This window comes from Agaricus bisporus (genome assembly GCF_000300575.1).
Source record: "Agaricus bisporus var. bisporus H97 unplaced genomic scaffold AGABI2scaffold_2, whole genome shotgun sequence".
NCBI lineage: Eukaryota > Fungi > Basidiomycota > Agaricomycetes > Agaricales > Agaricaceae > Agaricus > Agaricus bisporus.
Window position 1 is genome coordinate 475366 of NW_006267355.1, and position 27296 is coordinate 502661.

The following is a 27296-nucleotide window of genomic DNA, read 5'->3' on the forward strand; positions in this document are numbered from 1 at the left end:
TGTCAATAGGGGGTAAGCCCGTCGTCTGACATGACTGCCGAGAAAAAAAAAAGGTAGAGTAAGACGGGGAAGGGTAACTACAACCAAACAAAGAAATAAAAATGCGTAAAGTCCTGATGCTAACATGATTTCCGAGTCCTTAGTATCGTGCAAGTAGTTCTTGGAGTTCTTGCACGACCTCTGTCATTGTCGGTCGATCCTGATGCTCATGGGCCCACATGCGCTCCATGAGGTCTATAATTTCTGGGCACCATTGCTTGCGGAGGCCAGAGACATTTGGTCTACAAGTACCGCTTCAGTAAACTGCGCTTTTTCGCTAGACAAGCAACCTACCGCTGTCTTTTTGCCCCAACAATGTCATAAATGGCATGTTCATTCATCCCCTCCCAGGGATGCTTCCTTACGGATAAGTGCCACTGTAACATTTCCCAAAATACCAATGCACACGAAAAGGCATCCACTTTATGGTTATATTTCGGGTGCGCAGTCCAAAGTTCTGGTGCTTGCCAGTTTACGGTCCCAACGAGACTTTTGACCATGGACCGCGTTGATTGTTTGACCTTGGCGAGCCCAAAATCGGCTATCTTGGCCGTTCCTCGGGCAGTTATCAGGATATTAGATGATTTGCAGTCTCGATGGATGATGGATGGTTTCCGGGTATGTAAATATTCAAGACCACGAGCAATATCCAGCATCATGCTTAGCTGTGGAGAAGTTGAGAGATCATTAACCGAATATAAAACAGAGATTAACTTACAACTTTATGCAAAGAAGGTGTATTGACATTCCGAATATAGTCGTACAAGTCTCCGTTGGAGCACAACTCGCTAACGATCATAACTGGCGTCTCCTTGGTATTCTCGGGTATACTGACCCCGAGCTAAAGTGATATTTCAGATTATTCGTGTGCTATTAAGGTGAAGTTCACTTACGAAACGAACGATATTCGGATGATCGAAGGCACCTAATAACTTGAGTTCCTTGATGTCCACTACGAGCGATCTAGTTCAGTACTAGTTTGCATGCAAAAAGTAACTATACTCACTTGCGCTCAGAGTATCCCTGAACTCTGAGATTGCTACCCTTCTCCCCTTGAACTTCCCGATAAAGACGTCCTTGAAACCTCCACTGCCTATCTTTTCCAACTTGGCCAATTTTTCTGGCGGAATCTCGCGATCTTCCAAACCCAAGCTTTCGAGGTCTAGTTCGAGGTCTTGATCCACTTCTTTCTCTTGATCAGGTATGGGAGTCCGAGGTTCGTCTGTATGGGCATGCTTAGAGCGTAGCAGCACTGGTGTAGGTGACGCGCTAGAAGAGGCCTTATTGCGCCCTTTCTTCGTGGATGGCGGTCGTATTGTCCCTGTGGATGAAGGCGACGAACGATCACCAGCATGACGATCTCGCCACTGCAATAGAGCTTCAGCGAGCTGAGGTTTCGTGCCGACGGGCTCCAGATCTCTTGTCTCACACAAACGCACGAGGTCATCGCGACGAAGGCGGACAAGGGTCTTCGCCGTGGCTACAGTCAGGTCAACTGGAACAGACATCAGCACATGTACAAACATGAGGTGTGCCTCATTAAACGCACCTTCCTCCTCCATAACCTGCTCGTCGTCTGTTTCACCTTCAGCATCAACCTCTATGTCAGAAGCGGTATTGACTTCAATGTCTTCCTCTGCTTCTTCAGTGTCTTCTTCTTCTACATCTTCTTCACCTTCACCTTCATCGTCACCATCACCGTCATCACCATCACCATCACCGTCCTCTCCCTCTGCCTCGTCTGCCTCTGCCTCTGCCTCTTCCTCACCTGTTTCGCTATCTTCCTCGCCTATATCCTCTTCAGCTGTTTCCATTTCAACATCCTCGCCATCACCCACAACTCGACCACTTCTGAGCTTGCGGGGTGTAACGGCATTCGTACCGTCATCCTCATGTTCGCTCACATCATCTTCATCATCAACCTCCTTTTCGCCTTCACTATCTTGTCCCTCTTCATCTTCTTGTGAACCTCCATTACCCTCTTCGTCTTCGTCTTCGTCTTCGTCTTCGTCTTCCTCTCCTTCATCTTCTATATCACCATCATCCGGAGCTGCACTTCCGTTTCTGGTCCTAGGGCGTAACCTTTTTCGGAGGGGTGTGCGACGACCTATGGACCTAGGTGGAGTTGCCGAAGTAGAAGACACGAGTTCATCAATTTCTGCTTCTTCGCGCTCATCCTCGTCATACTCTCCCTCCTGTTCCCCTCCTTCCCCCTCTTCCTCCCCTTCACTCTCTACTTCCTCAAGCTCCTCGCTATCAAGCAGTTGATCGCGCTCTTCCGTATCCTCTTCTTGTTCATCTTTTTCGAGAATCTCGGGCCTGCGTTTCGACTGCCGTGCAGGTATTGTTGCCTTCCTTTGCTGCCTGGAGCTGATCTCGTTCTTCCCTGCAGATGCAAGTTTAGCGCCCTTCCCTCCGGATATTCTATCTTTACTGCGGAGCCGTCTCGGACTCAGCTGAGGCTGGCCGGTGCCGTCTTGCGCCAACCTTATCGATCGCTCGAGTTCATCCACATCCGTGAGATCGCTTTCCTTATCTGAAAGCTTGGTGCTTGCCTCCCTTTCCCGCTCGCGCTTACGGACCCGTCCCCGCAACCACCGCTTGGAGGGAGTTTGATGTTTGATATTAACCTTGTCATCGAACTCGACTTGCTTTGATTTACCCTTTGCCTTTCCGCTTTTACTCGCTGTCGAAGAGGAAGTAATACTGGGTAATGATGTCGAAGCCGAAACTTTACGGGTGCGAAGACGAGTTACAGGTGGGGAAAGGTTGGTGCTCGTTGAATGTAGGGTCGACGTTGGCGATCGGGTCGAGGAGCGCCTTTAAATAAGTTAGATTGAGTGGCAAATTAGAGGAACGGCTAGAACCTACTTGGATGTCATTTTTCTTTCCCTAGTTTCGGTGGAGCTCTTCTTAGAATGTTTATGTCCGAGATTCACGGCATCATGATTTGCAAGATTGCCCATTGACATACTACGACCCTTGGGAAGTCGCCCATTGACTTTGCCGAAATCCTGCATGGTGACACGTCGTCTTGCCATACCGGCACCACATGCAAACGGAGAAGGGATTGCATCTGTTTCCTCACCACCCGCGACGTTGCCGTCATCACTCAAAGAACCAGATGAACTACCGTCACCACGAGGAACAGGAGATGAAGGAGGGAGTGATGCTTGGTCTTCGCGGGCCCCGATCAAGCAGTCGATGATCTCATGTTTAGTTAAAAGTTCCGCGTCATCTGGAAGCCCAGCTAGACTATATAAGCGCACAAGGTCTGGTTTTCTAAGTCGGGCGAGAGTTTTAGTCGAAGCGAAACGAAGGAGATAATCATCAGCTGTATCACAACATAGCATCAATTATAGTCTGGTCTATAAAAAATGCCACCCACTAGACGACTCGTCTTCGTCCTCGTCCTGGTCATCTTCTTCATCTGTCCCAGATTCTCCTTCAGTCTCGTCTACCGATTCCGCTGTTCCGGACGAAAGATTAGAAGCTGCGTCCATTTCTACATCAGTCTCTTCTGAAGAGTATCCAACGAAACGGTTCGTCATCACAACTGTCCTCAGTCTCTTCCGTCTGGAAGAACCCCGCGTTTTGGGCGCGCTGGCCAGCGCGTTCTCATTAGTGCCCGCGACGCGTTTCCTTTTGACTCCAACCTTAACCACCTGATCGGAGTCCCGCATGGCCAGGTCCTTGTCAGAGTCCTTGCAAGCAGAGTGCCTGAAAGGTAGACGGCGGAGATTTGGGTGAAGGGGTACAAGGACAGGTCGGTAATCCGGAGGAGGCGACGCTGAGGGGCGAAGAGCGTGGGAAGAAGCTCGAGTTGTCGGGCGTCTAAGTGAATACTTTTTCCGAGCAGCAGGGGGCGAGCTTAAAGACGATGATGGAGACCTTCGTTGTGGAGAGCGTCGCGTATGTGCCATAACCTGTGATAAATGTCCCGGACAAAGGATACCAACTCTAAATAACTCTCCCGGACCAGGTTTGGCACGAGAAGAGAAAATCCAGGTTGAGCGTTGGTCCCAGTTGGAGGTTAAAAGCGTTCCAGGTTAAATTTTGCAGGGGCCAATGGCTAAAATGGCCGCGGTCGTCGAGATGGGCAGCGAGCTAGCGGTCGTTGGTGCCTGTGCAAGGTTCACTTTCAGCTTTGTTTATCAAGCTGCAGACAAACACCAACATTAAATCACGTGATAGTTGTATAATTGACTGATCACGTGAAGTGTATTGATTGCCGATCGCTGATCACCGATTAACTCACTTGAGCTATTTTTATCCGCCCACAACCACAACAGGCTGTTGCACATTCCACAGCCATGGTACAAGGTATAAAGGACTGCTTTATCGCCACATAACCAGGCTACAGCTCTGCCTCAGAATTATCAGCATGGCAACAGACACCATTCAACTCAAGTACGCTGCCGTTCACGTCACCCGGTACCATCAATCAACCAAGAGGGGTAAGAGATAAACGAAATGCCCAAATAGGAAATCATAAACCGACCTCCAAATCCGACCACAGGAAAGGGCGTATAAATGTATTCCTGGCTTTATTTTGACACACCGCCCACTTTTTGCCCACCATGCTGCTCAAGTTCACTTCGACCGACATGTTCAACACCTCTCTCGTGGATGTAGCCACGGGGAAATGCGCCTACGAGATTACTACCGTACCCACCCCTTGCAAACCGGAGAGACCTCTCCCTCCCGCTTTATTTTCATCATCGAAGACTACTGCAGTTTCCGAAAATTCTCTTCCCGCCAAACATTGCCCTGTCGTACGAGAGAAATCCGAGAAGGATATTACTTATCGCCGAACCCAAATCAGAGACGCATCAGGCAACCTCGCTGCCGACGTCCAGTGGGAAGGTCGTCACCCTCACATCACGATTGACGGCGAGAAAATAGGAGGCTTGAATGACTTGTTCGGAACATCGACTGTTCGATTCTTGTGAGTACCATGGGATGTTGTCTCAACAAGCCTCGCTTACCTTGAGGCAGACCCAAAATCCTCGCCATTCCGACCAAATATGATGCGGATTATGTCTGGACAGCTACTGCAGAATCTTTAACAGTAAGCGTTACATCTCTCACTTTGATTTCCTTTGACTGATCGACGTTTTCAGTTGGTAGACTACAATACCGATGAAACAAAGGGAACATTCCATCAGAATGTTATCCGTCTGCCCACTCTCAAATCCAAGCCCAAACTATCTGTACAAACACACCTTACACCTCCTTCAAGCCCGCCAGTTTCACCCACTTCCCCGAGATCTCTCTTTAGGTCACGGTCTCGGACTTCATCAGCGGACAAATCCACATTATCACTATCATTAACGGAAGAACAGCTTCCATGCGACACACCAAAATCCACGTTCCTCCCTACACATGTTCCCGGCTTCGGTTCTAACTACTTGGAGTTCGTTACACATCCCTTAACAAAGGATGTTGAAGTGATTCGTAAGTCACTCCTCGTCTCCCTCACGAGTATTCCCGCCTGACATATCATAATAGTCTCCTTCCTTTTAATGGAAATTCTGAGGCGAGGTCGTTTCAACCTTACTCCTTACACATTCGAAAACCCATCTATCTGGCAACTCAAAGAAGCACGCGATGTTGTTCTACGCACGTTTCGAAGGAATACCATATAGATGTTTCTTCAATCATCTGACCTCTCCCTGGACACCCTTTAACCAACCATCACCTCCAGCACATTCGCTCCCTTGCGTCGTTTATACCAGATAACATACATCCCAACCCACCTTCGTTGCTTTTAAAATTCCTTTTTTTCGTTCACACCTGTATCGCTATGTTCTGCAACTTTGTTGTAGCCTGTTGCCCTAATCGCTTGTACCATGAGTACTGTATTTCTAGTCTTTATTCGTTATTTATGATCTATATCCAATGATATCCATGATTTGTGAAATTGTGATCAACTTGTGCTGCAGACAAGAAGAGACGCGGCGTGACCGTGACGACTGCTAATTTTCAATCAATCTTCCTCTTTTGCCTACCTTATCTCCCAACCCAGAATGGTCGTAGCTCACCCAACCACTCATCCATTCTCGCAAACTTCACCCGCAAAACATAAAAACAGGCGAAAACTTCATAAAACCCCTACTGCTTCATTAGTAGGCGTAACTCGACAACAAACTCACAAAACCTCATCATCTTCACCCACCGACAACCAACAACTCACCGACATCACCGAAAAGCCCTCCTCACCCATCGACACCTCCGCCTTATTCCCTCTTCCAGCCACTACCACCCAAAATCATGATGATGACAACGACGAACTCATGATCGATACCTCAGCACCCACACTAGTCGCACCCACTTCATCAGTACCCGTTTTCCCTCCAGCAGCCCCTTCCAAAAACTCTGGGCGCCTCGCTCCAGAAAGTCGTAGAGTGCCTATACCCCCTCATCGCATGACTCCAATAAAAAAAGACTGGGTCAATATCTTTGGTCCACTCACAGAGATCTTGGGCCTTCAAGTGCGAATGAACGTTCAAAGAAGATGTGTCGAAATCAGGGTACACAAGTGTCTCATTTCGATAGTCCTTTTCTAATCGCTTTCGACTCTTTTCAGACTTCGAAATTCACAAAAGACATTGGCGCAATCCAGAAAGGTGCCGATTTTGTCAAAGCGTTTGCACTGGGCTTCGATGTGAACGTATGTGACTCCCCCACCCTTTCTTCTCCCTTATCATGTTCTAACTTATATCATGCAGGATGCTATCGCACTTCTACGAATGGACGACCTCTATTTGGATTCATTCGAGATCAAAGATGTAAAGACACTCCAAGGAGATCACCTCTCCCGTGCCATTGGTCGTATAGCTGGACAAGACGGCAAGACAAAATTCACCATTGAAAATACAAGCCGCACACGGATCGTCCTTGCCGATACGTGAGTTCGTCTATTATCTCATCTCTGCCAACTAATGCAGCTCGTTACCCTCATTAGAAAAATTCATATCATGGGATCTTTCCAAAATATCAAGGTTGCCCGCGATGCGATTGTCTCGTTGATTTTGGGATCACCTCCAGGAAAGGTGTATGCAGGCCTGCGGACAGTGAGCAGTCGCATGCGCCAGCGCGCTTTATAAAACGTGTATCTTACATCTGAACATTAAAACATATATTTGTTTTCAAAAGGTTAGGGTAGCAAAATAGCAAATAACGATAGGAACGAATGTTGGGTATAGTATAGGAAAGCGCTCAAACATTCCTTCTACAGGTACAGAAATGCCGTATCTCTCGTCAACTTAACATGCATGCTTTGACGGAACAAAGGACTAACCACATCACTGCCGCCTAATTTGCGGCTGGATCTTTTCCATCTCCAATCATGATCTGTGCTCCCTCACTCGGGATCCCGTCCACAACCACGAAAAGCCACCCAGGCCCTGGAGGGTAAATTCGATTATTCGGGGGAGCTGCGATGCTCAGTTTTGTTCCATTGTCCACTATCTCGTGCCGAAGCCATACCAGCCTAGAGTTCGCATGAACGCCGTGAGTCGCATATCCAAAGTCCATGATCGCCACTACGGCATTGTCAGTTCTCAGATGTACACAGTAAATGCGGATGGCTTACCTTTGACTTCCTTCCCGGACTTTCCACCCAATAGTATTTCAAATCTCTCGTTGAAATCAACAATAAGAGGGGATGCTCTGATGACCGGCCTCTCCTGGAACATATAGGGTGGATCAAGTACCTCTACCCTATACTCAGTCGCATACTTGTCGTTGCTCCTGTCAAGGTTAGGATTACTCCCCATAATCAAGATATTCCCTTTCGATGTCAAAATAGCACTGCTGTGATACAACCTGGCAATCGAGCTGGTCGGCATACTACTGTCCCTGTAGAATCTCCTTCCCACCGGTGCCTGAGGATCGTACATTACGGGAGTAAACGCCGGATTGTCCGCATTCGATTGTCCGATCTGATCTTTGGCATTGCCATAGCCTCCAACGCCAGTCTGAGCGCCATTCAGAATAAGAACTTGACCGGTGGGGAGCAGGATACCATCGGGCATGATTCGTGCTTCCGGCATCTCCTCCACTTGCCACCCACGAGCTATGCCTTGCTCCGTCACAACCATTCTGGAGCATTGCTTCGAAGCGGGTTCTTGGGAGGAGTAATCCTTAGGATCCCTTCTGTCGTCTAGAGTCGAACCACCACAAAGCAAAATCTCCGGTTTATAGTCGTCCTCATAGGATAGTGGTAGTAATAGCCCAACACCACTCATAGGATATGTCACGCGAACGCCGTTTGGAATCGAGGGCAATCTCTCTTCAGTATTCCTCTGCCAATCGTAGATCATAGCATCGTTGTTTGCAGCAATAAAGATGTTCCCAGTCGGTAACAAGAAGGCGATTGGGAAGAGATTCGAGTTAAGAGTATCTTCGAGGAATTTCAGATGGATGGGTGAACCACCGGAACCATGAATTGACTTGCGAGGAAAGTACTCCAGAGTGGGATTGTTCTTTTTCTGATCGTTGATGAAACCACCTGTGCGAGAGCCACCTAAAATCATGATACTTCCGTCTTGAATTTTGAGCACTGTTGTGTACCATCTTGGACTAGCAAGTTTATTCGATTTGGGATCCTCATAGATTTCACAACCTTCTCCATCCGCAGAGTTACAAGGATGAAATAAACGGATACCCTGCGAGCCATCGACATCGCCGAAATCCGGTTGCACGACCGCGTTCCCTCCTGCATTGACCAAAGTTCCATTAGACAAGAAAGCACCACCAGCACAGAAAGAGTTTGAAGCCGGTCGTAGAGGTGTAAGAGCCTGCGTATCCAAATTGTACAACGCCGCCCAAGCAGGATGCCCGTCAACAGTCAAAGGATTGCGTTCCACTTTATCGATTATGATCGCGAGAGTTGGAGAGACAATTGCAAGTTGCATGGCAGCGACACCACTCGTTCCGCGTCGCGTCAACTTCCAACCAGGGCCTTGGTTCTGCCGAAGGTTTAAGCGATCCAAACGTTGAATAGATGACGCGAGGTGACCGTCAACTAGAGAAAAATCCAGAATCTTTCCGGGAACAACGACAAGAGTGTCAATGTCCATGACGCCCACACCATAATGCCGTAGGCGAGAACCAAGATTGATAAATTTGATTGTATGCGGTCGGTTATCAAGGCCAGAAGTCTCGAAAAGCTTCCGTCGGTTCAAAGGAGAAGTCACATCACAAGATAGGTCGACGGTCCCAATCGCCTCGTCGTCCAGAATTACTTGAGCGTATCCATGAAACCTATCGCAATTGCCGAGCCAAACGATACCAGTGCCAGAGAAGTTGAAGGACAGAGCCGCGCCGCGTTGATGAGTGATATGAAGAACGCCCGAGTCATATTGTCTCGATCGTGCGACAGACCATGTTCCTTCGTACTTGATCAAGGGAGAATCAGAGGAGAAAGTTTTGTATCTTTTTCCTGGGTAATACGAAGCGCCCTGTCGTATTTGGGTGTGTTTAAAAGGCGCAAGCCTATTCCATTTGTCTCTTTGCGCGTAGACGCTTAAAACGACGAGAAAAAGAAGAAAGAACGAGAGGAAGAGAGTGTACAAACGCGCCATTGAGGCGGGATTAATTCGTGTGTTGTAAGCAAGCCAAGTGCGCCACTCAGCGACGTTGCACACAAACCAGCAAACAGAACAAAACATAGATTACATGCCTTACAGTACATAATGAATAGTAGCGGTATTGCAGTACTTTTGTTGTGCGGGCGTGTCTAGTTTTATGAATTAAAGGCAGAGTATATGCATGGACAAGGGAGTCAACTAGTTGCAACTAGTTGGATTTCCAGGTGTTGTGCAGTCCAACTGAATCATCTAAGCCAGCCGTACTGGATGGTGGGCCGCTTTCCGCGGCGTGCCCGTTCGGATAGCCATTAACGACGTCGCTTTGAAGCACGTTGGTATCGAGGTTCAGTTTCAATCTATTGTTGTCCGAGCGTAATCCCTCGACGTGCTGGAGATACTCTTCAGTCACCCCGCCAGTGATGTAGTCACCCGTGAAGACAGAGCAATCGAATGCGTTTATGCTGGTATTGAGGTGTCGAACGGACTCAACGAGATCAGGTAGACTTTGGAAGACGACGAGATCGGCACCAATCGCTTTGGCAATCTCAACTTCGTTACGGCCGTAGGCAACGAGCTCTTTTCGAGACGGCATATCAATGCCGTAGACGTTGGGATAGCTAGAGGAAAGAAGGCTAAGTCTAGATATTATATCAAGTCAAAATGAGGACATAACTGACCGAATAGGTGGCGCACAACTAGCGACGATGACTTTCTTCGCACCAACATCCTTAGCCATCTGAACGATCTCTTTAGAGGTCGTACCTCTGACAATGGAATCTGCTGTCCATCAGCATATATGATGATATACGATAGCACGGTACTCACCATCGACAAGCAAGACATTCTTGTCTGCAAATTCCAAAGCCATAGCATTAAGCTTCCTACGGACGTTCTTCTTCCTCATTTGTTGCCCAGGCATGATGAAGGTTCGACCAACGTAGCGGTTTTTGATGAACCCTTCGCGATAAGGCAAAGCAAGTTTCTGAGCAAGATTAAGAGCCGCGACGCGGGAAGTATCTGGGACCTGCTTTGTCTGAGCACAGAACACGACACGCGAAATTAACATCACTTGCAGGAATCACGACGTCCACCGTCAGATTATTTTCTTCCAAAACCCGTTTTACTTTTTCTGCAAGAACGTCTCCCATAGCCATCCGACTTCTGTAGACACTCACTCCATCAATAACCGAATCCGGTCGTGCGAAATACACATATTCAAAGATATCCGGCGCCAAAGTTGAGGGAGTTGAAACCTGTCGCCGAGAGACGCCATTCCGTGTAATGATCACAGCTTCGCCTAGGCGCAAGGTGTAAGATTTATGATACGAATGCCAAACTGAACTTGACTTACCGGGTTTGACGTCCTCCCAATCGGTGAATCCACAAGCATCCGCCACTACGCTTTCACTAGCAAAAATATAATCCGACCCTTCACCGTTCGCCGTTTTGCGTGAAGCCATTCCAACAGGCCTAATGCCATTCGGATCGCGAAAAGCAATGATACCGAAACCAGCGAGCATAGCAACGCAAGCATATGCGCCCTTGCATTGTGATACAACACCTCCAATTGCAGTAAAGATGTCCTCTTCATTGATACGAAATTTTCCTGTCTTCTGAAGATTGTCGGCAAAGATATTGAGGAGAAGCTCGGAATCCGATGCGGTGTTGATATGTCTATGAGAAACCTGGTCCATGAATTGCATCAAGGACGAGGTGTTGATAAGATTTCCATTCTACAACATGTCGTGAGCTCCAGTATGTGACCGGCACGGAATATCAGATTTTACATGAGCGAAGACAATTCCATAGGGTGAGTTGACGTAGAATGGCTGAGCTTCGGCATTGTTAAAGCTGCCGGCGGTGGGATACCGGACTACAAGTAATTGAATATGCTATGGCAGTGTCTGATTGATGAACAGAACACACCATGTCCGACTCCCATGCCGCCTATCAATCTCGCGATGGAGCTGTCGTCAAAGATATCACGGACCATGCCGTTGGCTTTGCACTGGTAGAAACGACCCTTGGGTCCACAGGTGATGATTCCACAAGCATCCTGACCACGATGCTGGAGGAGGGAAAGACCCTCTGCGATTTCTGCAGCGACATTGACAGTCGGATCGTGCAGAAGAAGACCGAGGATGCCACACACTGTGTAGATGGTAAGCCAAGAGTCAGAGCAGAAAAAGGGGGCTCGCACTAGTCGGGTGCTAGGCGCTCAGGAGAAACTGTTGTTGGTGGGGAAACATTTAGGCACTCAGCCCAGCCAGCAGCCAGTTATCAGCGGAGCCCCCCCACGTGCGTCGTCAAAAAATTTCCGTTTCCGATAATCCGCTTATCAGTTCATTTCAGCGGTTGAACGCAGGTCTATTCGTCTAATTACAAACTATAACGGGGGTAGTTTAAATTCCACAGAGTGTACAAGGTAAGTACAGGGAAAGAGGGTGTGAGTGGTATCGGGGAATCAGCACAATGCAACGATGATGGCGGAAGGATGAACTTCCTATGCAAGAAAACACTCGAAAATATAATAAATGAGTGCATATCATATCAAGATCTGATTCAGCCTTCTATAGTCTGAGCTTCTTTGGTTTCTCCCAGGAGTAGTCAGGGTTACCAAAGTGGCCGTACGATGCAGTCTTCAGGTATTGTGGCTTTTGGAGATCGAGCTCTCGTACTGAGAAATGGCGTGAGTTCCAACTCCAAAGCATATATAGTAAACTCACCAATGACACCAGGTCGGAGATCCCAGTTCTTACGAATGATCTGGACCAGCTCTTCATCGGTCTTCTTTCCGGTGCCGTAGGTATCAACATAGATCGACAGGGGCTCCGCAACACCAATGGCATAGGAAAGCTGAACAAGCGCACGGCGAGCGAGGCTAGCAGAAACAAGAGATTTGGCTGTAAATCGGACATCAGTAACCCCATCTTAGCGGTGGTTGAGTTAAATTTACCAATCCAGCGTGCAGTATAAGCAGCAGAGCGATCGACCTTGGAAAAGTCCTTTCCAGAGAAAGCACCTCCACCGTGGGCACCCCATCCACCATAGGTATCAACAATGATCTTGCGGCCAGTAAGGCCAGCATCACCCTGAGGACCACCAATCACGAAACGACCGGAAGGTTGGATCTAACAAGACATCAAACTTCAATATCAGAATTACATCAAACACAAAGTGCCACGCACATGATAGATAGTCCGCTCGTCCAGGAGGTTGGCTGGAATGACTTGTTTGATAATCTTCTCCTTGATCTCGCGACGGAGGTCTTCCGTAGAAATCTCCTCAGCGTGTTGGGTAGAAATGACAATGGTATCAACACGTAGAGGGATCATTGCACCACCCTCTTTCTTGTACTCAACGGTGACCTGAGTCTTAGAGTCAGGGCGGAGCCAAGGAAGCACACCAGCTCGGCGAGCAAGAGCCATAGAAGCATTAAGCTTATGCGCAAGCAGAATCGTCAATGGCATACACTCCGGAGTCTCGTCCGTCGCATAGCCGAACATGATACCCTGATCACCAGCACCATGGCTCTCGAGCGATCCGTGATCCAAGCCCTGAGCAATGTCAGGTGATTGCTGTTCAATAGCGACTAGAATATTGCAGGTTTTGTAGTCAAATCCCTTGGAGGAGTCATCGTAACCAATTTTCTTGATGGTTTCTCTGATGACCTTTTGATAGTCGATCTTAGCCTTGGTTGTGATCTCCCCAAAGACCATGATCATGCCGGTCTTGGCGGCAGTCTCGCAGGCGACCTTGGAGAAAGGGTCCTCGCTTAAACACGCATCGAGCTATTTAAAAGCGAGCGTTAAATGCCAGTGACATTCAAAAACGATAAAAAAAAATTAGAAAAGAAAAAAAGGCTGGTACTGACGATGGCATCAGAGACCTGGTCACAAATTTTATCTGGATTTTCGAATCAATTTCCGCAATACGCGTCGCGAACTAACAACGTACCAGGATGTCCTTCACCGACGGATTCGGAGGTGAACAGAAAATGACCAGGGGTCAAGGTGGCATGGACGGCGGATCCGTTGGCAGTCATAGTGGTAGCGTGAGGGAGGGGCGTTGGTTCTGACGAGAGTGCTGGCTGTCCAATTCTGAGCTGATTTTTGAAATATATAGAAGCCGAAGGATTTAATTAGTCAGCAACATCACGCCATTGACGGCTGTCCGCACATATCTGATGATGCGTTCTTACCGCCAGCGCGACAATTTAGTCACTACGACGTATCTGGATGGAGCACGTACTTAATTATGTGTCGAATCGCGTAAAAATACAAGATTTCTCCCAGGGAACATCAGTCTTTATTACATCACGCTATTGTTACACGACCAATTTTTATAGTGGTCCAACGCCTAGGGGATCTGTCCCTCCCGGATTCTCGGGTGGGTCTTTGATGGGTTGAGCTATGTCTTTCTTTTGAATTGTCGGTGATGCTGCCATTCTACGCAGCGGTGTAGGGATGGTAGGATCAAGCGGAAGCGAGCTTGATAGATCAGTCGATAAGACAGGAAATTTTTGCTGTGACACGGTAGAATCACTCCAAGGATTCTCATCCCGTGATGAAGCCAAGGTATTTACGTCCCGTTGCCCCGGCGCCCATGGATTGTTACCAACAGACATAGCAGAGAAAGACGAAGTGACCTGAGACGTCAACGGATCTGCCGGGGCTTCCCCCCATGCACTGAGCATCTCTCGAGTATGCATTTCCGCCGTCTTTACTGGAACTTCATCTTCATTTCCCCCAACTCGTTTTCCCAAATCCTTAGCTACTCCAGCATACGCTCCCTGGACTGCAGAAAAAGCCGTTGAGGCATTAGAAGACAATCTTCCCCATACTGATCTAACTCCTATCCCTGCTCCACCCAGAAAGTCTGGCTTTCCCCGCTGATGCGGGCTCGGGGACTGTGAAGAAGAGGAAGCTGACAAGGAATAGATATCTGCACTTGGTGGCGGCCCAGACGATGTGGCTGATGACCCTGTAGAGGTGACCCTACCGACTGCTGACGGGGAGGGTGTACGTATAGGGTAAGGAGTACCAAGCGACTGCGTCGTTAATGCTGGAATGGGAGCAGGCGCCGCATTTGGTGACGGTGGCATAGGATCATTCGAAGGCGTTGCCATGCGGGGAATACTAACATCATCCTCGACGTCTAATAATTCCTCAGGCTTCGAAGTTGCCATTATGATTCTCCCATTCATTTCCTCGTCTGTACGACCATACAGCTCGTTCCAAAATCGCATATCCTTGGGATTGGGGAAAAGCACCCCCATATCAGCGCCTGACCCACGATTCAGTGGATCATCAAGGGAGGGATCGTAATCCGAGTTCCGATTTTTCTCCATCTCAGCGGGAGAATTGAAGAAATCCCAGACACTGCACGTTCTCTCAGAAAGCGGCAGTTCAAGTCCATTTGTCGTCTTTCTTTCCTTTTCGTTGTTGAACAGGAACGTACCAAACTGGCACGAATACAGGTGATAATAGAGTTGTCGAAGGAAGCGTTCGTTGAACTCGAACCTTGTCGGGAATTGTCTCTGGACTTGCCGGACAGATTCTAAAAATTGATGAAAGACGGGGCTCGTTTCCTTGATATGCTGTTGTGAGGCAAAGCGATTTTGAACCGATGCCAGAAAGGCCTGAGCAGCATCCGTTCCACTGCCAGACCCTGGATTTTCTATCGGAGAAACAAAAAACTTTTCAGAGGAAAGGTGCCCACACCTATCAAGAAACTTGTGGCCAAACGAGAGCCAGTCCTTTTCAATCAAGATTTCGAAACCTTTGATCGTACGATAGTATGGATCGAGGCATAGTTGAGACAAAGAGGACAACTGGGATGTTCTATCCCAGCCGTCAGAACAGTGTATGAGAACGTGGGACGAATTGACATGGATATTTCGAGATATCAAGACTGTGCCTTCAATGATCGCTCGTATATGTCGCAGCCAACCGGATCGTCGTAGTGCTTGCCTGTCCAACACAGATATTCCTGAGACTTGACCAGACAAATCGCTATTGATGCTGGTGAGCATAGCATCGGCCTCACGTAGTGCCTCGACTACTTTGGCCAGCGACTCCCGCATTGTGTGAATGTGATCTATCCCGAGATAGGCCTTCCTCGCGTCCTTGTAATGGTCCATATTTTCCGTCCCCGCACCTTTGGCAGTGTTTGCCATTGCATTTGCCGTAGGTCGTGCGTCAATGATGAGGTTGGTCGTAGTAGCTCCATATACTGGCCCACTGGATACGCGTGTATCGGGAGATACGTGTGTTTGAAAGATGGCCTCAATAAGCTTTTCATCCTGGATTGACCGGTTTTGTGTGATTCCGACCATTGGCTGACTTGACCGTGTTATGCTTCCCTATCACATTCATTAGCATAACGAAACACTGATCTAAAAATCAAAACAGACATAATTCGCCCAGTGCAAATAACTTAATACTGGTATTCGGCATTTACTCCGGTATTTCGAAGCATACTGCAGGGTAGTGTCACTGATCCTAGTCGGCACAACGAGTTTTGCTGGGTATGTCGGGCAAAACTGAGCTGAATTAGTCGTTGACATACCACTCATACAGACCGAACACACGCACTGCGTAATCCTTGTTGACCTCCGTAAATCTCCATGCCTTGATTCTTGTGCCCAATCCCATCCTCCCAAATTCTTCACGAGGAGAATATATGGACCACCCATCATTGTTGGGAAACGGTGGATTCGGTCTATAAATGAAAGCGTACAGCTGAGTGACCGAAACTTTAACATGCGATTCCATAAGGCTCGGCTAATAGAGACCAAAAAAGATCAACGTACTTGTGACTGTCAGCTCTTTTACGCTCTCAAAAACATCAGATGCTTCATCTTCCCTCGGAAAGAATAAAGTAAAGGTTTCGAATGTGCGAGTATGGAAGCTTAACGGCGACTGCCCACTCAAAGTCTGCGGGAGCCGATTGACCAGCGAGATCAAAGGGTAGGTTACCTACACGTCAATCGAATGAATTAAAGTCTGATAAGACAAAAAACTCGTCAGATTGAGTACGCATCCAACTTACCCACATTTCCTCAAGTTTATCATCGTCGTAACGAAATATTAGGTGGTGTGCTGTAAGATGCAAAGTTCCTCTCGACGTAATGCCAGATTTGTTTATTGTAACGTGTTCAACCTAGGTGAACCTTGGCTATCAATCATGGTCGCGGGTCTCGAAAATGAGACCGCACGGTATGTTACATACTTTTGGTACCCTTATAGCGTCCATTTAGCATTTGTCGAGGTTCAAGTCGATAGGGATGAGGCAGAGAAGATAGATGAACGCAGGGTGAACGTGGTCCAGAAATGTGCTTGTCACTGTTTGTGACTGCGACGCGCCCACGATCAGGACTGAAGCGTACATTAATAGTCAATTCTGATGAAGCAACCAAGCAGCTAACTTAGAGTCTCTCTGGCTTTCGTACTGGTGCACCAATTTCCCCTTGACTACCTCTCGGAGATTTCAGCTCTATCGGGTAGGTGAGTTTGTCCGGATTTATCTGATCGCCACTCGGGACTACGCCTGAGAAGACACGAACAGGGTCATATATTCAATAAACATGGTATAGCTTGTACGCTGTAGATTCAGAACTCTTTACGACATGGCTGACACGCTGAGTCGTTGGCTAGTGGTGTTCAGGGATAGGCGACTGAGTGAAAGGATCAGGGAAGAAAAGAGAGAGGAAAGGCTAGATCGCGTTTCAAATGCTACTCTAGAAAAAATCGAAGTTGCCTGGAAGTTATACATAGGTATGTGACAGAAGAACATAACCACTCAAGTTATTCAAATTCCGCGCCCATGCGGGCCTTTGTCCGACAGCATCTGACATATAAGTGCGACCCTTCCTCCTTGAAACCAAATAAAATGCACAGATACAGACAGGTGTTCACACACAATGAAAATATGAAAGGGCGATGATATTCGGGTCCTTTTCAATCCTTGACCTATTCTCTGCCGATACCAGATTTTTCCCTCGTATTTCCTCAGCCCCCAAGGCAGAACACTTCAAAGGCACTATGATCTTCGTGATTGAATTCGTTCTCGCCCTGGCGGTTTTTGCCTCTGCAGCCAATATCAACGTCATAGTGGGTGCTGACGATTCATCGGTGTTCGAGCCACCTTCTGTCAGAGCTCAGAAGGGTGACGTTCTTCAATTCGAATTGTAATGTATCTTCCTCTTGAGGTTAATCGCTTCATGCACTAAAATATCATGCGTGTAGTTTCTCGAGTAACCTCTCTGTCTCTCAATCAACGTTCGAGAGCCCATGCACCATAGCGCCCGGGGGCGTTGACTCCGGTCTTCTTGTTCCTCTTGATCCAAACACCCACCCGATATGGAGCTTCACCATAGTTGATGATAGCGTCCCATTGTTCTTCTTTTGCGCGCAAATTGCTCCTGAACATCATTGCCAAACAGGCATGGTCTTTGTCATAAATGATAACCCACAACAATCTTTCAATGCCTTCCAGGTAATCTGATTTTCTAAACTCAAATGAAATGTCCGTTGATGATTTTTTTCTCTTAAAGGATGCCGCTAAGAAAAGTTCGATTGATATTGTTGCCGATAATCAAGCTGCTGCTCCCGTCCCTGGTGCCACTATGGCGAGATTGCAGGGAGAACCAGGCTCTCCTGTTTCCGTTGGACCTGTTAGTGCTATAGCAATAGCTGCACCAACTGCTACCAGCAAAGAGCCTAACTGTGCTGTTGCTTTTTGGGATTTGAATACAGCTGGTGCTGTGAGCATTGTCACCTTGGTTTTGGCTGTCGCTGGGTCCGTGCTTTAGTAGCGCTTTCGTGGTCATTTTTACGAGATGCGCGATGGGATTAACATTTGAGGGTAAGTACTGCTTTTGTAATCTATTGTGCTATTAGACCGTGTATGCGACGTATCCGTTTCTCATTTGTCAGCCATTTATGATACTGCTTTCTTGAGCCGAAAAAAAATGGAACCTCTAAACAAATATCTAATTCAGGTTCACATCGTAAATAGCTGCCCACTTGGCGAAATGCTCCAAAAGGAGCTTTTTCATCTTGCGCACAACCAATTCCGGGGAAGCTGATCTTTCTAAAAATAGGATACTTGTCCTGATATCCACGAGCGACGCTATGTAACACCATTGCCGGGTGCCAGGCCGTCCCGAAAAAGCTCTGCTCCTGCACTATTGTACTATTCAACGGGCTGTCCCTCTTCCGGAGAATAATCCTATCGTCGGTGGACCCGATATCGACTGTACCTGCTGGCCGAACGCCATCTATCTGGTTCTGATCTAGGGTCGAAACATATTTCTGGTCAATGCTTTCCTCTCAGGCTTCCTCATTCCTCTCAATTTGAACTTGTGAAATGTTTCAATGGACGCGTAAGAGTACCAGAAGTACTGTGACGTACCGTACGTATTCTTTTCTTTCTCGGTACAATGCTGATGGAGTTTGCGAGGCGCGCATATAAAATGGATTTATTTCTCATTGGCTGTGCCCGTTGCAGCAGTTCGGATGGTAATGATATACGACGGTCGACAGAGCAGATTGCCAAGACGGTCGTGCAACAACTTGTTCACGATTATATGACCGCCACATACAAGGAGCATGTAATATCATTCAACCACCCAGGAGACAGCGACACCTGGCGCTCGGTGTGCATACAGCCTCAACTTACTCTCGAATGACGTTAAGATGTGATTACTCGGAGCTAGTATCCCGTTCGACCATTTGTCGAGTTACCAATTGCTGACTGCCCAAGAGGCCCGGGATATATAGACATTTGTGGCCGGGCGTCCCGAATTTAACCAAAAAAGCGAGTCTTAAGTATTTGCTCACTGGCTATGATCCCGAGAGGTAGCATCAGCGCGAAACAAGACTACTTCATCCTCAATGGCCGTGAGTCTCAAGCAGAAGCGAAGCCAGGGATCCCCGCTGTTGTCGCATTTGGACCGCTGCCACCCAGTGAATAATACGTTTAGAATCAATATCAGCTTCCTTTCTCGGCCGTCAGCGAGCGGCACATTTTTGTGACATGAACGGTAGAGACGCTCAGCATTTGATATCTAAAGACACCAGACCGTAAAGCAGAATGATTCTGTGAGCCGAGAGTTGAGAGTATAATTTGCAGTTGCACCGGAAGGAAGGAAGTACATCTTGCGTGCTTCGTACGTACATAAATATACAACTTTGATTTTGGTGGGGGTCAGATCTAAAAATTGTCAATTTGCGCCAAAAAAATTGGATTTCAAGTGCTACAGCACCGAATGCACTGGGACAATTGGGAACTGACTCCGCACATCCTAAGGGATAAATTTAGCAAAAAACGAGGAATCTCCAGGAGTCTCCTCGGAACAGAGCAAAATAATTTAGTAAACTTGAAAAAACATCGATCCGCCCCCGCTTCAATTTTGAAGAGAAACAATCATGCCACCCCCGATCAGTCCATCATTCTTGTACAAGGAATGAAAAAAAGAAAAGCCGCAGGGTGTTCCATACGATCAAAATGTCGCTTATCTTCAATTATTGTACCGATAAAGAGGGGTCAACTATAATAGCATTAAACCATCCAATTCCGAATATGTACACCTGGCACAGCCAATATACAAACTAAACCTACATTCTCGCTAGTAAAAAAAAAAAAGAAAACGAAAAACAATAAAGAAAAAACGAACGCGTACAGCACTTGGCTTAACAAACCCGAAAAAAAAAGAAAAAGAAAAAACAATTCTCGTTCACGTTCTACAGCATGAACCCAGCAACCGCAGCAATCAAGCTGACAATGCTTACCGCACCAGCGGAATTCAAACCACGAGAAGTAATAGCACCATTAGGAGCTGAAGTAGGATCGGCTGGAGCACCGCTATCTGTAGGAGCACCACTATCTGTAGCAGCACCACCACTCGACGGTGATCCAGCTCCTCCAGCAGCTGGTGGATTACCACCAGTAGCAGGAGGGGTAGTAGTAGTAGTACTATTAGCAGCACCGCCCTTCGCCGTGGCCTAAGGGATCAAGAAAAATGAGCAAATGTTCCTCTCTCTTTTCGTACAAGACTATCGAAACTTACCTGGAAAGCCGCAAAAGACTTGTCGGCGCTATCATTGATAGCAAACACCATACCCATGTTACAGTGGCTCACAGGAACCGACTGTTTACAGTAGAACCATAATGGTTTACTAGGATCGTTGATGGTGATACTCCAAGATGGAATAGTATCTGAGCCGGGAGTGACGGCTTGGAATCCAGAATCGATACCACCAGCCATTGGATTACATGGGTCAGGGAAAGTGCTTTGAGTTACGGTGTGATTCTTGCTCATGCTACAAACAAGTTTTTTAAAAAGAAAAAAAGATTTTAGTACCGGTGGAGGAATTCAAGAAGAAGGAAACAGATCGTACAATTGGAAGCTGACAACATCATTTAGTTGAGCCTTGACATTGGTAGGATTGAAAACCAAGCCGTTTTGGTACCCGACTTGAACGTTGATAGTGGCTGCGGATGCGACGAGCGCCGAGGCGAAAACGAAGATGGTAGAAAAGATCATTTCTGGGAGAATAAAAAGGTGGGTTTGATTCGAAAAAAAAAGTTTGGTTTTTGAGTTAGACCCCTGTAACTGATTTTTCGAGCCTACAAAGAGAAGAAGAGAAAAGGTAGGGAGTGAGTTCTTTTCAACGGTCGAAGGAATAAATACAAAAAAAAACAAGAACAAGAACTCACCCTGCTCGTTTCGCAAAGTTTGATCAAAGAAGGAAAGAAGAAGAAAGACAACGGAGGGGGGGGGAGCGGAAACCAAAAAGTCTCCATCACTGTCCTGAATTTGTATTTATCGCAAACATGCATTGTATCCATAACAACCCCACATCCAGTAATCTCAAGAAAAACTTACATACTTACAAGAAAAAAGAGATATTTTTATCGATCATGGGGATTGGTTGTCGTCGATCATTCACAAGCGTGCCCAATTCGTACAGTATGAATTTAGGTACTTACTAGACCGGCGTTTGTTGTTGTAACAGCGAGGACATCAGGGGTAAAGGGGAGATGTTTGTTTAGCCAGAACAGGAACCCGACCTCGACCGTCTTCTTCAACTCGCCTAACACAAGATTACCCCAACGTACCCAGGTCTATCTCGGAAAACCTATGAAATTGATCGAAAGGTCCAAAACACGTAGCCAATAACTTTCAAGCCCGAAGCCGAAATGATCAAATCAATTCGGCCGACCCTGGCATTTTACCCGGACCGCCGGTTAAAGTGAGGCACCACAGGCTAAGTTTACAACCTTGACGTGCTTGACATTCTCAGCCATGACATTTTTCCTCCGAGGTAGCACTACTACTTTCAGAACGCTCAGAGCTTCAACAACCCGATCTATCCGAAACTCACCGACAGTCTCACTCTCACATCGGTCCTTCCATTCTTCACTCCGTATTTCCGCCATCTACTCCAACGCCAACACAGAGGTCCGTCGTCCCTATGTCAACTGTATCACGCGCTCATCAAATTCAATATACTTAGACCGTCGAGAAAGTCATCAAAGAATCTCAAAACCGTGTCGTCTTGGTCGATTTCTACGCCGAGTCAGTTGAGAGAAAGTGTACCTTTATTCCCCCGCATAACTCATGATCATCCCCAATTGGATTGAAACACAACAGCTGGTGTCAACCATGTCGCCTATTCTCTCCCATCCTTGAAAAAGTCGCTTCTGAACCCAACACCTCCGCCAACGGTCTCCCCGTTGACCTCGTTAAAGTAGATACCGAATCCGAACAAGGTCAACAACTGGCCATTAAACACCAGGCGAGTGTATTTTCATCTTCAATAACACAATTTTTTCTCATGTAACAAACGCACTTTCGGCAAAATGGCTACGCGACAATCATTCATGCGTTTCAGATCAGTTCCTTGCCTACAGTATACGTGTACAAGGATGGGGAGGCTGTGACGCATTTTGTGGGAGCATTGCCTGAACCCCATCTCAAGCAAGTGTTGGACCGTTTGTAACGCTTAGAAATGTAGAGAGTCTATTCGGTCTTCGCGGAAAACATGAATATGTATTTTACACTGAATAAGAGGTTAAAAAAAGGATATAGCTTATCATCCGAACTCCAGGCGCCCAACAGCCTCAAGGGACTCGAAATGTAGATACAAAGGAAGAAAAAGAAGAAAGAAAAAAAGAAGGCATTAGGTATATGGAGTCGATGTTGCGTTGTCGCCAACCAAATAATATTGGCACTGACAGCCCCAAAAACTATTGACAAAAATGTAAAGAAAGAATGTTCCAGAAAAAAGGAGTCAAACGCAGATCGATAGCAACAAGAGCAAGAAAAGAACGGTAGCATATGTGCAACTTGGGGATGAATGAGAGTTGTCGATGTGGTTACGTGGGGGAAAAAAGGCCTGAATTTGCGAGGAAATGCAGAACCGACGAGATGTATAGAGTGAATGGTTGGGTGTTTATGCGATTTTGGTGTCGGACGAGGATGATATGACAGACGGAGGGGAGGAGTACGATCACTGGACTATACAACACTTGAGGCCACCTGCGCCCTGGTTGTTGTATGGATCGTCTGCGCGTCCCACGGGTCCCCAGACGGATGGTACCTGGAAATAATGTTGAGTTCAAAGTTGTGAATACGAAGACAATAAACGTACGAGGTGATCTTTTGTAGTTTTGCAAAACTGGATCAGACTGGGAAAAGGGTGAGGGGGATGTGTGGGAGGCGAAGAGCGAGCGGGGCTTACCTGGCACTGGCCTCGGAAACCTTGAGCCTGGGTCTGGCGAGGTCTTCCTTGAGCCGCTGGTTGTGCTCGAGAAGACGGCGAAGTTTGAGCTCGGACATGGACTGTCTGCCTCCGCCGCGAGTGCTCATGGCTGGGACAGTGTGCTGGATGACGAAACGTGGTGAGAGAAACCGAGCCAGGGCGGCCGTCAAAAGCTCGCGCCTGGGAGCAAATTCCCTTATCCGGACAATACTCTCACGGTCAGGTATATTACTGTCTACCACTATTACATGATCGCACAGCTGCACCCGGGCGACGGCGGTGCATACGGGTCCTCGCCCTTCTTCACGGTGCCCCACACAGACGGCGCCTGGTACACTCAGTCATCGCGCATATACACACACACGCACGATACTCACAAGGTGGTCCCTGGACTGCCTGCAGTACCGGATCAAGCTAGCACCCACGGTCAGTTCACGCACCGCCCACGGCGTCAACTCGACCCACCTTGCACTGGCCTCACTCACACGCATCCGGGGCCTGTTGAGATCCTCCATCAGCCGTTGATTGTGTTCGTGTAAGCGGCGAAGTTTGAGTTCCGACATAGAAAGCTGTCGTCCAGGTAACATTCACTTGTCAGCGGAACATCATTACAGGATCACTGCTGGCTACCTTGTGTGGCCTGGCAGCATTCATCTCAGGCATGGGTGTCGACGGGGGCGGGAAAAAAAACGAAAGTGATGGAGTGATAAAAAACGGAGCGGAACGCGCGTCGGGCGACGAAGACGAAGAGATTTTACACTAACAGCCGATACATGCATAGGAGTAAAAACACACACAGGCACAGGGGCACAAGGCGGACTTTGAATTCCACTGATCCACCACGACCATCATGTATTCCCGGAAAAACCACCCAAAACAGTCTACAGGACGACCGCGACGCGCTGGAAAGAAACATCCACCAACTTCCCAAAGCTCTAGTATGGTCATTGATAATGATCTGACGCTCATCAATCAAAACGAAAACGACACCGCCGAATGGACTGATGATCAGCCTGAGTCTGATAACGACGATGACGCCTATTTTCACTGGGAAGAAGAAGATACTTTGTTCTCTGATCTACTCGAGCAAGCGTATGCTCAGGGACTATGATTGCTCCGTTGGTGTCTAAGTCTTCTTCTCCTTCATCAGCGCTCCCGAGTCTGGAAATTCCGATCTTGTTGCCTTGGCGCAATCATTGCAAAAACCCTTTGACGATGAATCTCGTCAATTGAAGAAAGAGATTGCCGCGGCATTTGTTCCTCTCGTAAACAAAATCAAGGGGATATATGCTACTCTCGACGAGACGGTTGATCTTCCATTCGGCGCCGGGCTTCTCTTGTTCAATGATGGCTGCAAGGGAATCGAAAAATCCACGTCCTCCAACATGGAATTATTACAAAGGCTCCAAGCTGAACATCGTGTATGTGTTTCCAAACGCTACGTCCACGAGTATACCTTTTATTACAAAACTAGACCCGTGTCGGAGGCGTTCTTGAACGACTCGAAGAAGAATATGCACGCCGCGAGCGACTCTGGGTCGATTTTCAGAAATCTATGGATGCTCTTGGTACATCCCTACTTTCTGCGTTCTCTCCTTGAACTCACTGGGTGTCCTAGTCAACCCTGTGATTGAAATGCTCAACGAAACGCCCGCCAGGTTGGAAAGGACGATTGGCTCGATGGAGAAGCAGGCACGGGTTCTGGAAAAGGAAGGGGCGGCTGCGCTCGCTAGTGCGACTGAGATGACGCTGCAGGAGATCATCAGTAAACTGAAATAGAACTTGTAGAGTAGCCACTGTTTGAACTTGTTTGTGTGTCCTCTTTCGCCCCATTAATCACGTAGCGAACAACCACTGCTACTCTCCTTTTGTTGACGACTTTACGATCTTTACGAACATGTTTTCTTCACGACTTGATTCTCCTCCTCCTTCGCGGAACTTTCCTCACCATCGACCTCGCCCATGGTCTCCAGACAATGATGATGATCTCTACCGAAGGAGAGAAGCCTCAGACGTATCTGTTGAGGCTCTTGATCTCGCAGATTATGCACGGACACTTCGTACCCGACAAACCGATGGTCCCTATCCTGCCCTTCCAAGTCGCTCTCTGGACGACTTTCCCTATGTTCCTCCAACACGAGACTCTAGAGATACCTTGTCACCTCCCTCTCTTGTTTCTCGAGGTCCTACGTTGTCTTCTAGTAATGCCACTTCGAGAAGACCTTTTTCTCTGCCTTCTCGACATGATTTATCTCTTTATCATCCTCAACCTCGTATTGCCGATTCTCAAAGTCATGATATCCCATCATCATCTGAAATTGATATATCTCAATTTCCAGCTTGGTCTCGGGCGTGGTATCAATCTACTACTGCTACTAATCAAGTCTATCCTCGTTCATCCTCATCACCGCCTATCGACGATTTATATACTGCTATTCCGAATTCAAATCTGGATCTTTACAACAAGGAGAAGAAGGAGAAGAAGAGTGTTTTTGATCCAGGATATATTCATTATCATGAGCAAGATTATGATCCCTCATCTTTATCCGAACCCAAATTCGCACCACCACCGCATTCATCTGAATCTACACGAGATGTGTTACCATGGAGTCATGATCATGATTCTGGTTCTCCCATCGATCCTTACACAAAGGAGGAAAGGATGCGAATGCTTGAAATGGAATTTGGTCAGGATAGTACTAGGGGTAAGAAAGGGAAAGGGAGAGGATTAGGAGATTTTGTTGATGAAGATGGGAAACCTTTGATTGGGACTGTTGATACCCAAGGTTATCTCGTCACACAAGGTCCAAAGAAACGAACTGTTACAAGGATTTTTCAAATCTTGTTTGCTCTTGGTGCTGGTATACCCGCGATATACGCTGCCATCGTGAGTTATAATTATATTCACCCAATGAAAAAAAAACCCATTTGATGAAATTAGGCTATTAAACCTGATCCTCCACCACCACCTGCAGGCAAACCTCAAGCATTTGTCTTATACGTCATATCCATAATCACCTTTCTCTTACTCTTCTATCTCTTCTTTATACGTCCATGTTGCTGCAATCCGCATCGGAAGAATAAAGATGCTGGTATGGATAATCCTCTTTCGGGAGGTATGATGGTTCTTCCGATATCGAGTGGAGGAGGAGGTAAGAAGAAGAACAAACGGAAGGAAAGGAAGAAGAGTGGTGGTGGAGGGTTAGGAGGTGGGGATGGGGATGTTCAAGTCAACCTTATCGTTGATCCGCATGTCTTTTCTGGTGGAAACGACAGCGATTACGACGACGACGACGACAATGATACTGACAGTGACATGCCTGGTGGATACTACGGTGCCCATCGAGCTAACTCCAAAGGAGGCGAAAGAAAGAAAAATCAAAGAAATCGAAGACGAAGGAGAAGAAGTGTTTTCACGGGATTGGCTATGGAGAAAGAATGGAGACAGGCGAGGGGATGGGCTAAGAAGATGGCTTTTGTGGATGGTGTGGGTATATTGGTTTGGGGAGCTGTATTTATTTTTGTGATGATTGGAAAGCGGTGTCCAGTTGGTAAATTCGACGGATGGTGAGTTTACCTCTTTCACTATATCCGTCTCTAATTGACCGTATTTTTTTGGCATAGGTGTAATGCGTATAATGTATCTACGGCGTGTGCTTGTTTGTTGTGTATTGCTTTCGGTGTGAGTGTGTTTTTTGATGTGAAGGATTTATATGCTAGTAGGACTTCACCGCGGACAAGGATTTGAGTTTTTTTTGCTTTTTGTTGAGTTTTTTGTATGTACTGCTGTGGAATTGTACTTATATGTTGATTGTTATGATTACGTCTATAAATATATATATATAAATTGTGGATGTACAACGTTTTTCTCGATGGCATTTTGAAGGCA

At 47.2% G+C, this 27296-nt stretch overlaps 14 protein-coding genes across 14 annotated transcripts; 6 read left to right on the forward strand and 8 right to left on the reverse strand.

Annotated features, from left to right (window-relative positions):
- Positions 1-4: 4 nt before the first annotated feature.
- Positions 5-4079, reverse strand: AGABI2DRAFT_176428 (hypothetical protein). The gene is made up of 8 exons (XM_006457790.1): positions 3428-4079; positions 2911-3373; positions 1589-2859; positions 1046-1534; positions 933-991; positions 758-880; positions 334-704; positions 5-281 (listed from the first exon to the last, which is right to left on the reverse strand). The coding sequence occupies exons 1-8, from the start codon at positions 3960-3962 to the stop codon at positions 140-142; spliced, it is 3453 nt and encodes a 1150-aa protein (XP_006457853.1). The 5' UTR covers positions 3963-4079; the 3' UTR covers positions 5-139.
- A 469-nt stretch (positions 4080-4548) lies between these two features.
- AGABI2DRAFT_182980 (hypothetical protein) lies at positions 4549-5966 on the forward strand. Its single transcript, XM_006457791.1, has 4 exons — positions 4549-4987; positions 5038-5110; positions 5163-5496; positions 5551-5966. Exons 1-4 carry the CDS (start codon positions 4620-4622, stop codon positions 5685-5687), a joined length of 912 nt encoding a protein of 303 aa, XP_006457854.1. The 5' UTR covers positions 4549-4619; the 3' UTR covers positions 5688-5966.
- A 78-nt stretch (positions 5967-6044) lies between these two features.
- AGABI2DRAFT_190258 (hypothetical protein) lies at positions 6045-7198 on the forward strand. Its single transcript, XM_006457792.1, has 4 exons — positions 6045-6572; positions 6629-6712; positions 6771-6949; positions 7007-7198. The coding sequence occupies exons 1-4, from the start codon at positions 6069-6071 to the stop codon at positions 7146-7148; spliced, it is 909 nt and encodes a 302-aa protein (XP_006457855.1). The 5' UTR covers positions 6045-6068; the 3' UTR covers positions 7149-7198.
- Positions 7199-7356: 158 nt separating this feature from the next.
- On the reverse strand, positions 7357-9629 carry AGABI2DRAFT_198869 (hypothetical protein; the record flags this gene model as incomplete). Its single annotated transcript, XM_006457793.1, has 2 exons — positions 7357-7586; positions 7637-9629. The coding sequence occupies 2 exons, from the start codon at positions 9627-9629 to the stop codon at positions 7357-7359; spliced, it is 2223 nt and encodes a 740-aa protein (XP_006457856.1).
- On the reverse strand, positions 9613-11876 carry AGABI2DRAFT_215821 (hypothetical protein). The gene is made up of 8 exons (XM_006457794.1): positions 11836-11876; positions 11562-11786; positions 11423-11508; positions 10987-11368; positions 10700-10932; positions 10461-10659; positions 10313-10412; positions 9613-10252 (listed from the first exon to the last, which is right to left on the reverse strand). Coding segments are annotated over exons 1-8 (1635 nt in total). The 5' UTR covers positions 11837-11876; the 3' UTR covers positions 9613-9843.
- Positions 11877-11977: 101 nt separating this feature from the next.
- Positions 11978-13848, reverse strand: AGABI2DRAFT_190260 (hypothetical protein). Its single transcript, XM_006457795.1, has 7 exons — positions 13837-13848; positions 13593-13740; positions 13510-13541; positions 12824-13426; positions 12592-12766; positions 12362-12538; positions 11978-12312 (listed from the first exon to the last, which is right to left on the reverse strand). The coding sequence occupies exons 2-7, from the start codon at positions 13678-13680 to the stop codon at positions 12206-12208; spliced, it is 1182 nt and encodes a 393-aa protein (XP_006457858.1). The 5' UTR covers positions 13681-13740; positions 13837-13848; the 3' UTR covers positions 11978-12205.
- Positions 13849-13871: 23 nt separating this feature from the next.
- Positions 13872-16969, reverse strand: AGABI2DRAFT_215827 (hypothetical protein). Its single transcript, XM_006457796.1, has 6 exons — positions 16869-16969; positions 16689-16799; positions 16450-16615; positions 16232-16392; positions 16051-16179; positions 13872-15999 (listed from the first exon to the last, which is right to left on the reverse strand). Exons 1-6 carry the CDS (start codon positions 16890-16892, stop codon positions 13978-13980), a joined length of 2613 nt encoding a protein of 870 aa, XP_006457859.1. The 5' UTR covers positions 16893-16969; the 3' UTR covers positions 13872-13977.
- A 711-nt stretch (positions 16970-17680) lies between these two features.
- AGABI2DRAFT_63506 (hypothetical protein) lies at positions 17681-18143 on the forward strand (the record flags this gene model as incomplete). The annotated part of the gene is made up of 2 exons (XM_006457797.1): positions 17681-17826; positions 17885-18143. 2 exons carry the CDS (start codon positions 17681-17683, stop codon positions 18141-18143), a joined length of 405 nt encoding a protein of 134 aa, XP_006457860.1.
- Positions 18144-20203: 2060 nt separating this feature from the next.
- On the reverse strand, positions 20204-21186 carry AGABI2DRAFT_215831 (hypothetical protein; the record flags this gene model as incomplete). The annotated part of the gene is made up of 3 exons (XM_006457798.1): positions 20204-20644; positions 20710-20962; positions 21041-21186. The coding sequence occupies 3 exons, from the start codon at positions 21184-21186 to the stop codon at positions 20384-20386; spliced, it is 660 nt and encodes a 219-aa protein (XP_006457861.1). The 3' UTR covers positions 20204-20383.
- A 727-nt stretch (positions 21187-21913) lies between these two features.
- Positions 21914-22742, forward strand: AGABI2DRAFT_215833 (hypothetical protein). Its single transcript, XM_006457799.1, has 4 exons — positions 21914-22104; positions 22160-22221; positions 22297-22447; positions 22538-22742. Exons 1-4 carry the CDS (start codon positions 21949-21951, stop codon positions 22643-22645), a joined length of 477 nt encoding a protein of 158 aa, XP_006457862.1. The 5' UTR covers positions 21914-21948; the 3' UTR covers positions 22646-22742.
- On the reverse strand, positions 22715-23542 carry AGABI2DRAFT_133706 (G-protein gamma subunit). Its single transcript, XM_006457800.1, has 3 exons — positions 23387-23542; positions 23297-23333; positions 22715-23245 (listed from the first exon to the last, which is right to left on the reverse strand). Exons 1-3 carry the CDS (start codon positions 23512-23514, stop codon positions 23156-23158), a joined length of 255 nt encoding a protein of 84 aa, XP_006457863.1. The 5' UTR covers positions 23515-23542; the 3' UTR covers positions 22715-23155.
- Positions 23543-23609: 67 nt separating this feature from the next.
- Positions 23610-24208, reverse strand: AGABI2DRAFT_190265 (hypothetical protein). Its single transcript, XM_006457801.1, has 4 exons — positions 24038-24208; positions 23873-23976; positions 23785-23821; positions 23610-23735 (listed from the first exon to the last, which is right to left on the reverse strand). Exons 1-4 carry the CDS (start codon positions 24068-24070, stop codon positions 23652-23654), a joined length of 258 nt encoding a protein of 85 aa, XP_006457864.1. The 5' UTR covers positions 24071-24208; the 3' UTR covers positions 23610-23651.
- Positions 24209-24247: 39 nt separating this feature from the next.
- AGABI2DRAFT_133709 (hypothetical protein) lies at positions 24248-25318 on the forward strand. The gene is made up of 4 exons (XM_006457802.1): positions 24248-24499; positions 24558-24828; positions 24882-24975; positions 25026-25318. The coding sequence occupies exons 1-4, from the start codon at positions 24348-24350 to the stop codon at positions 25184-25186; spliced, it is 678 nt and encodes a 225-aa protein (XP_006457865.1). The 5' UTR covers positions 24248-24347; the 3' UTR covers positions 25187-25318.
- A 1405-nt stretch (positions 25319-26723) lies between these two features.
- AGABI2DRAFT_198889 (hypothetical protein) lies at positions 26724-27155 on the forward strand (the record flags this gene model as incomplete). The annotated part of the gene is made up of 2 exons (XM_006457803.1): positions 26724-26974; positions 27032-27155. 2 exons carry the CDS (start codon positions 26724-26726, stop codon positions 27153-27155), a joined length of 375 nt encoding a protein of 124 aa, XP_006457866.1.
- Positions 27156-27296: the final 141 nt, after the last annotated feature.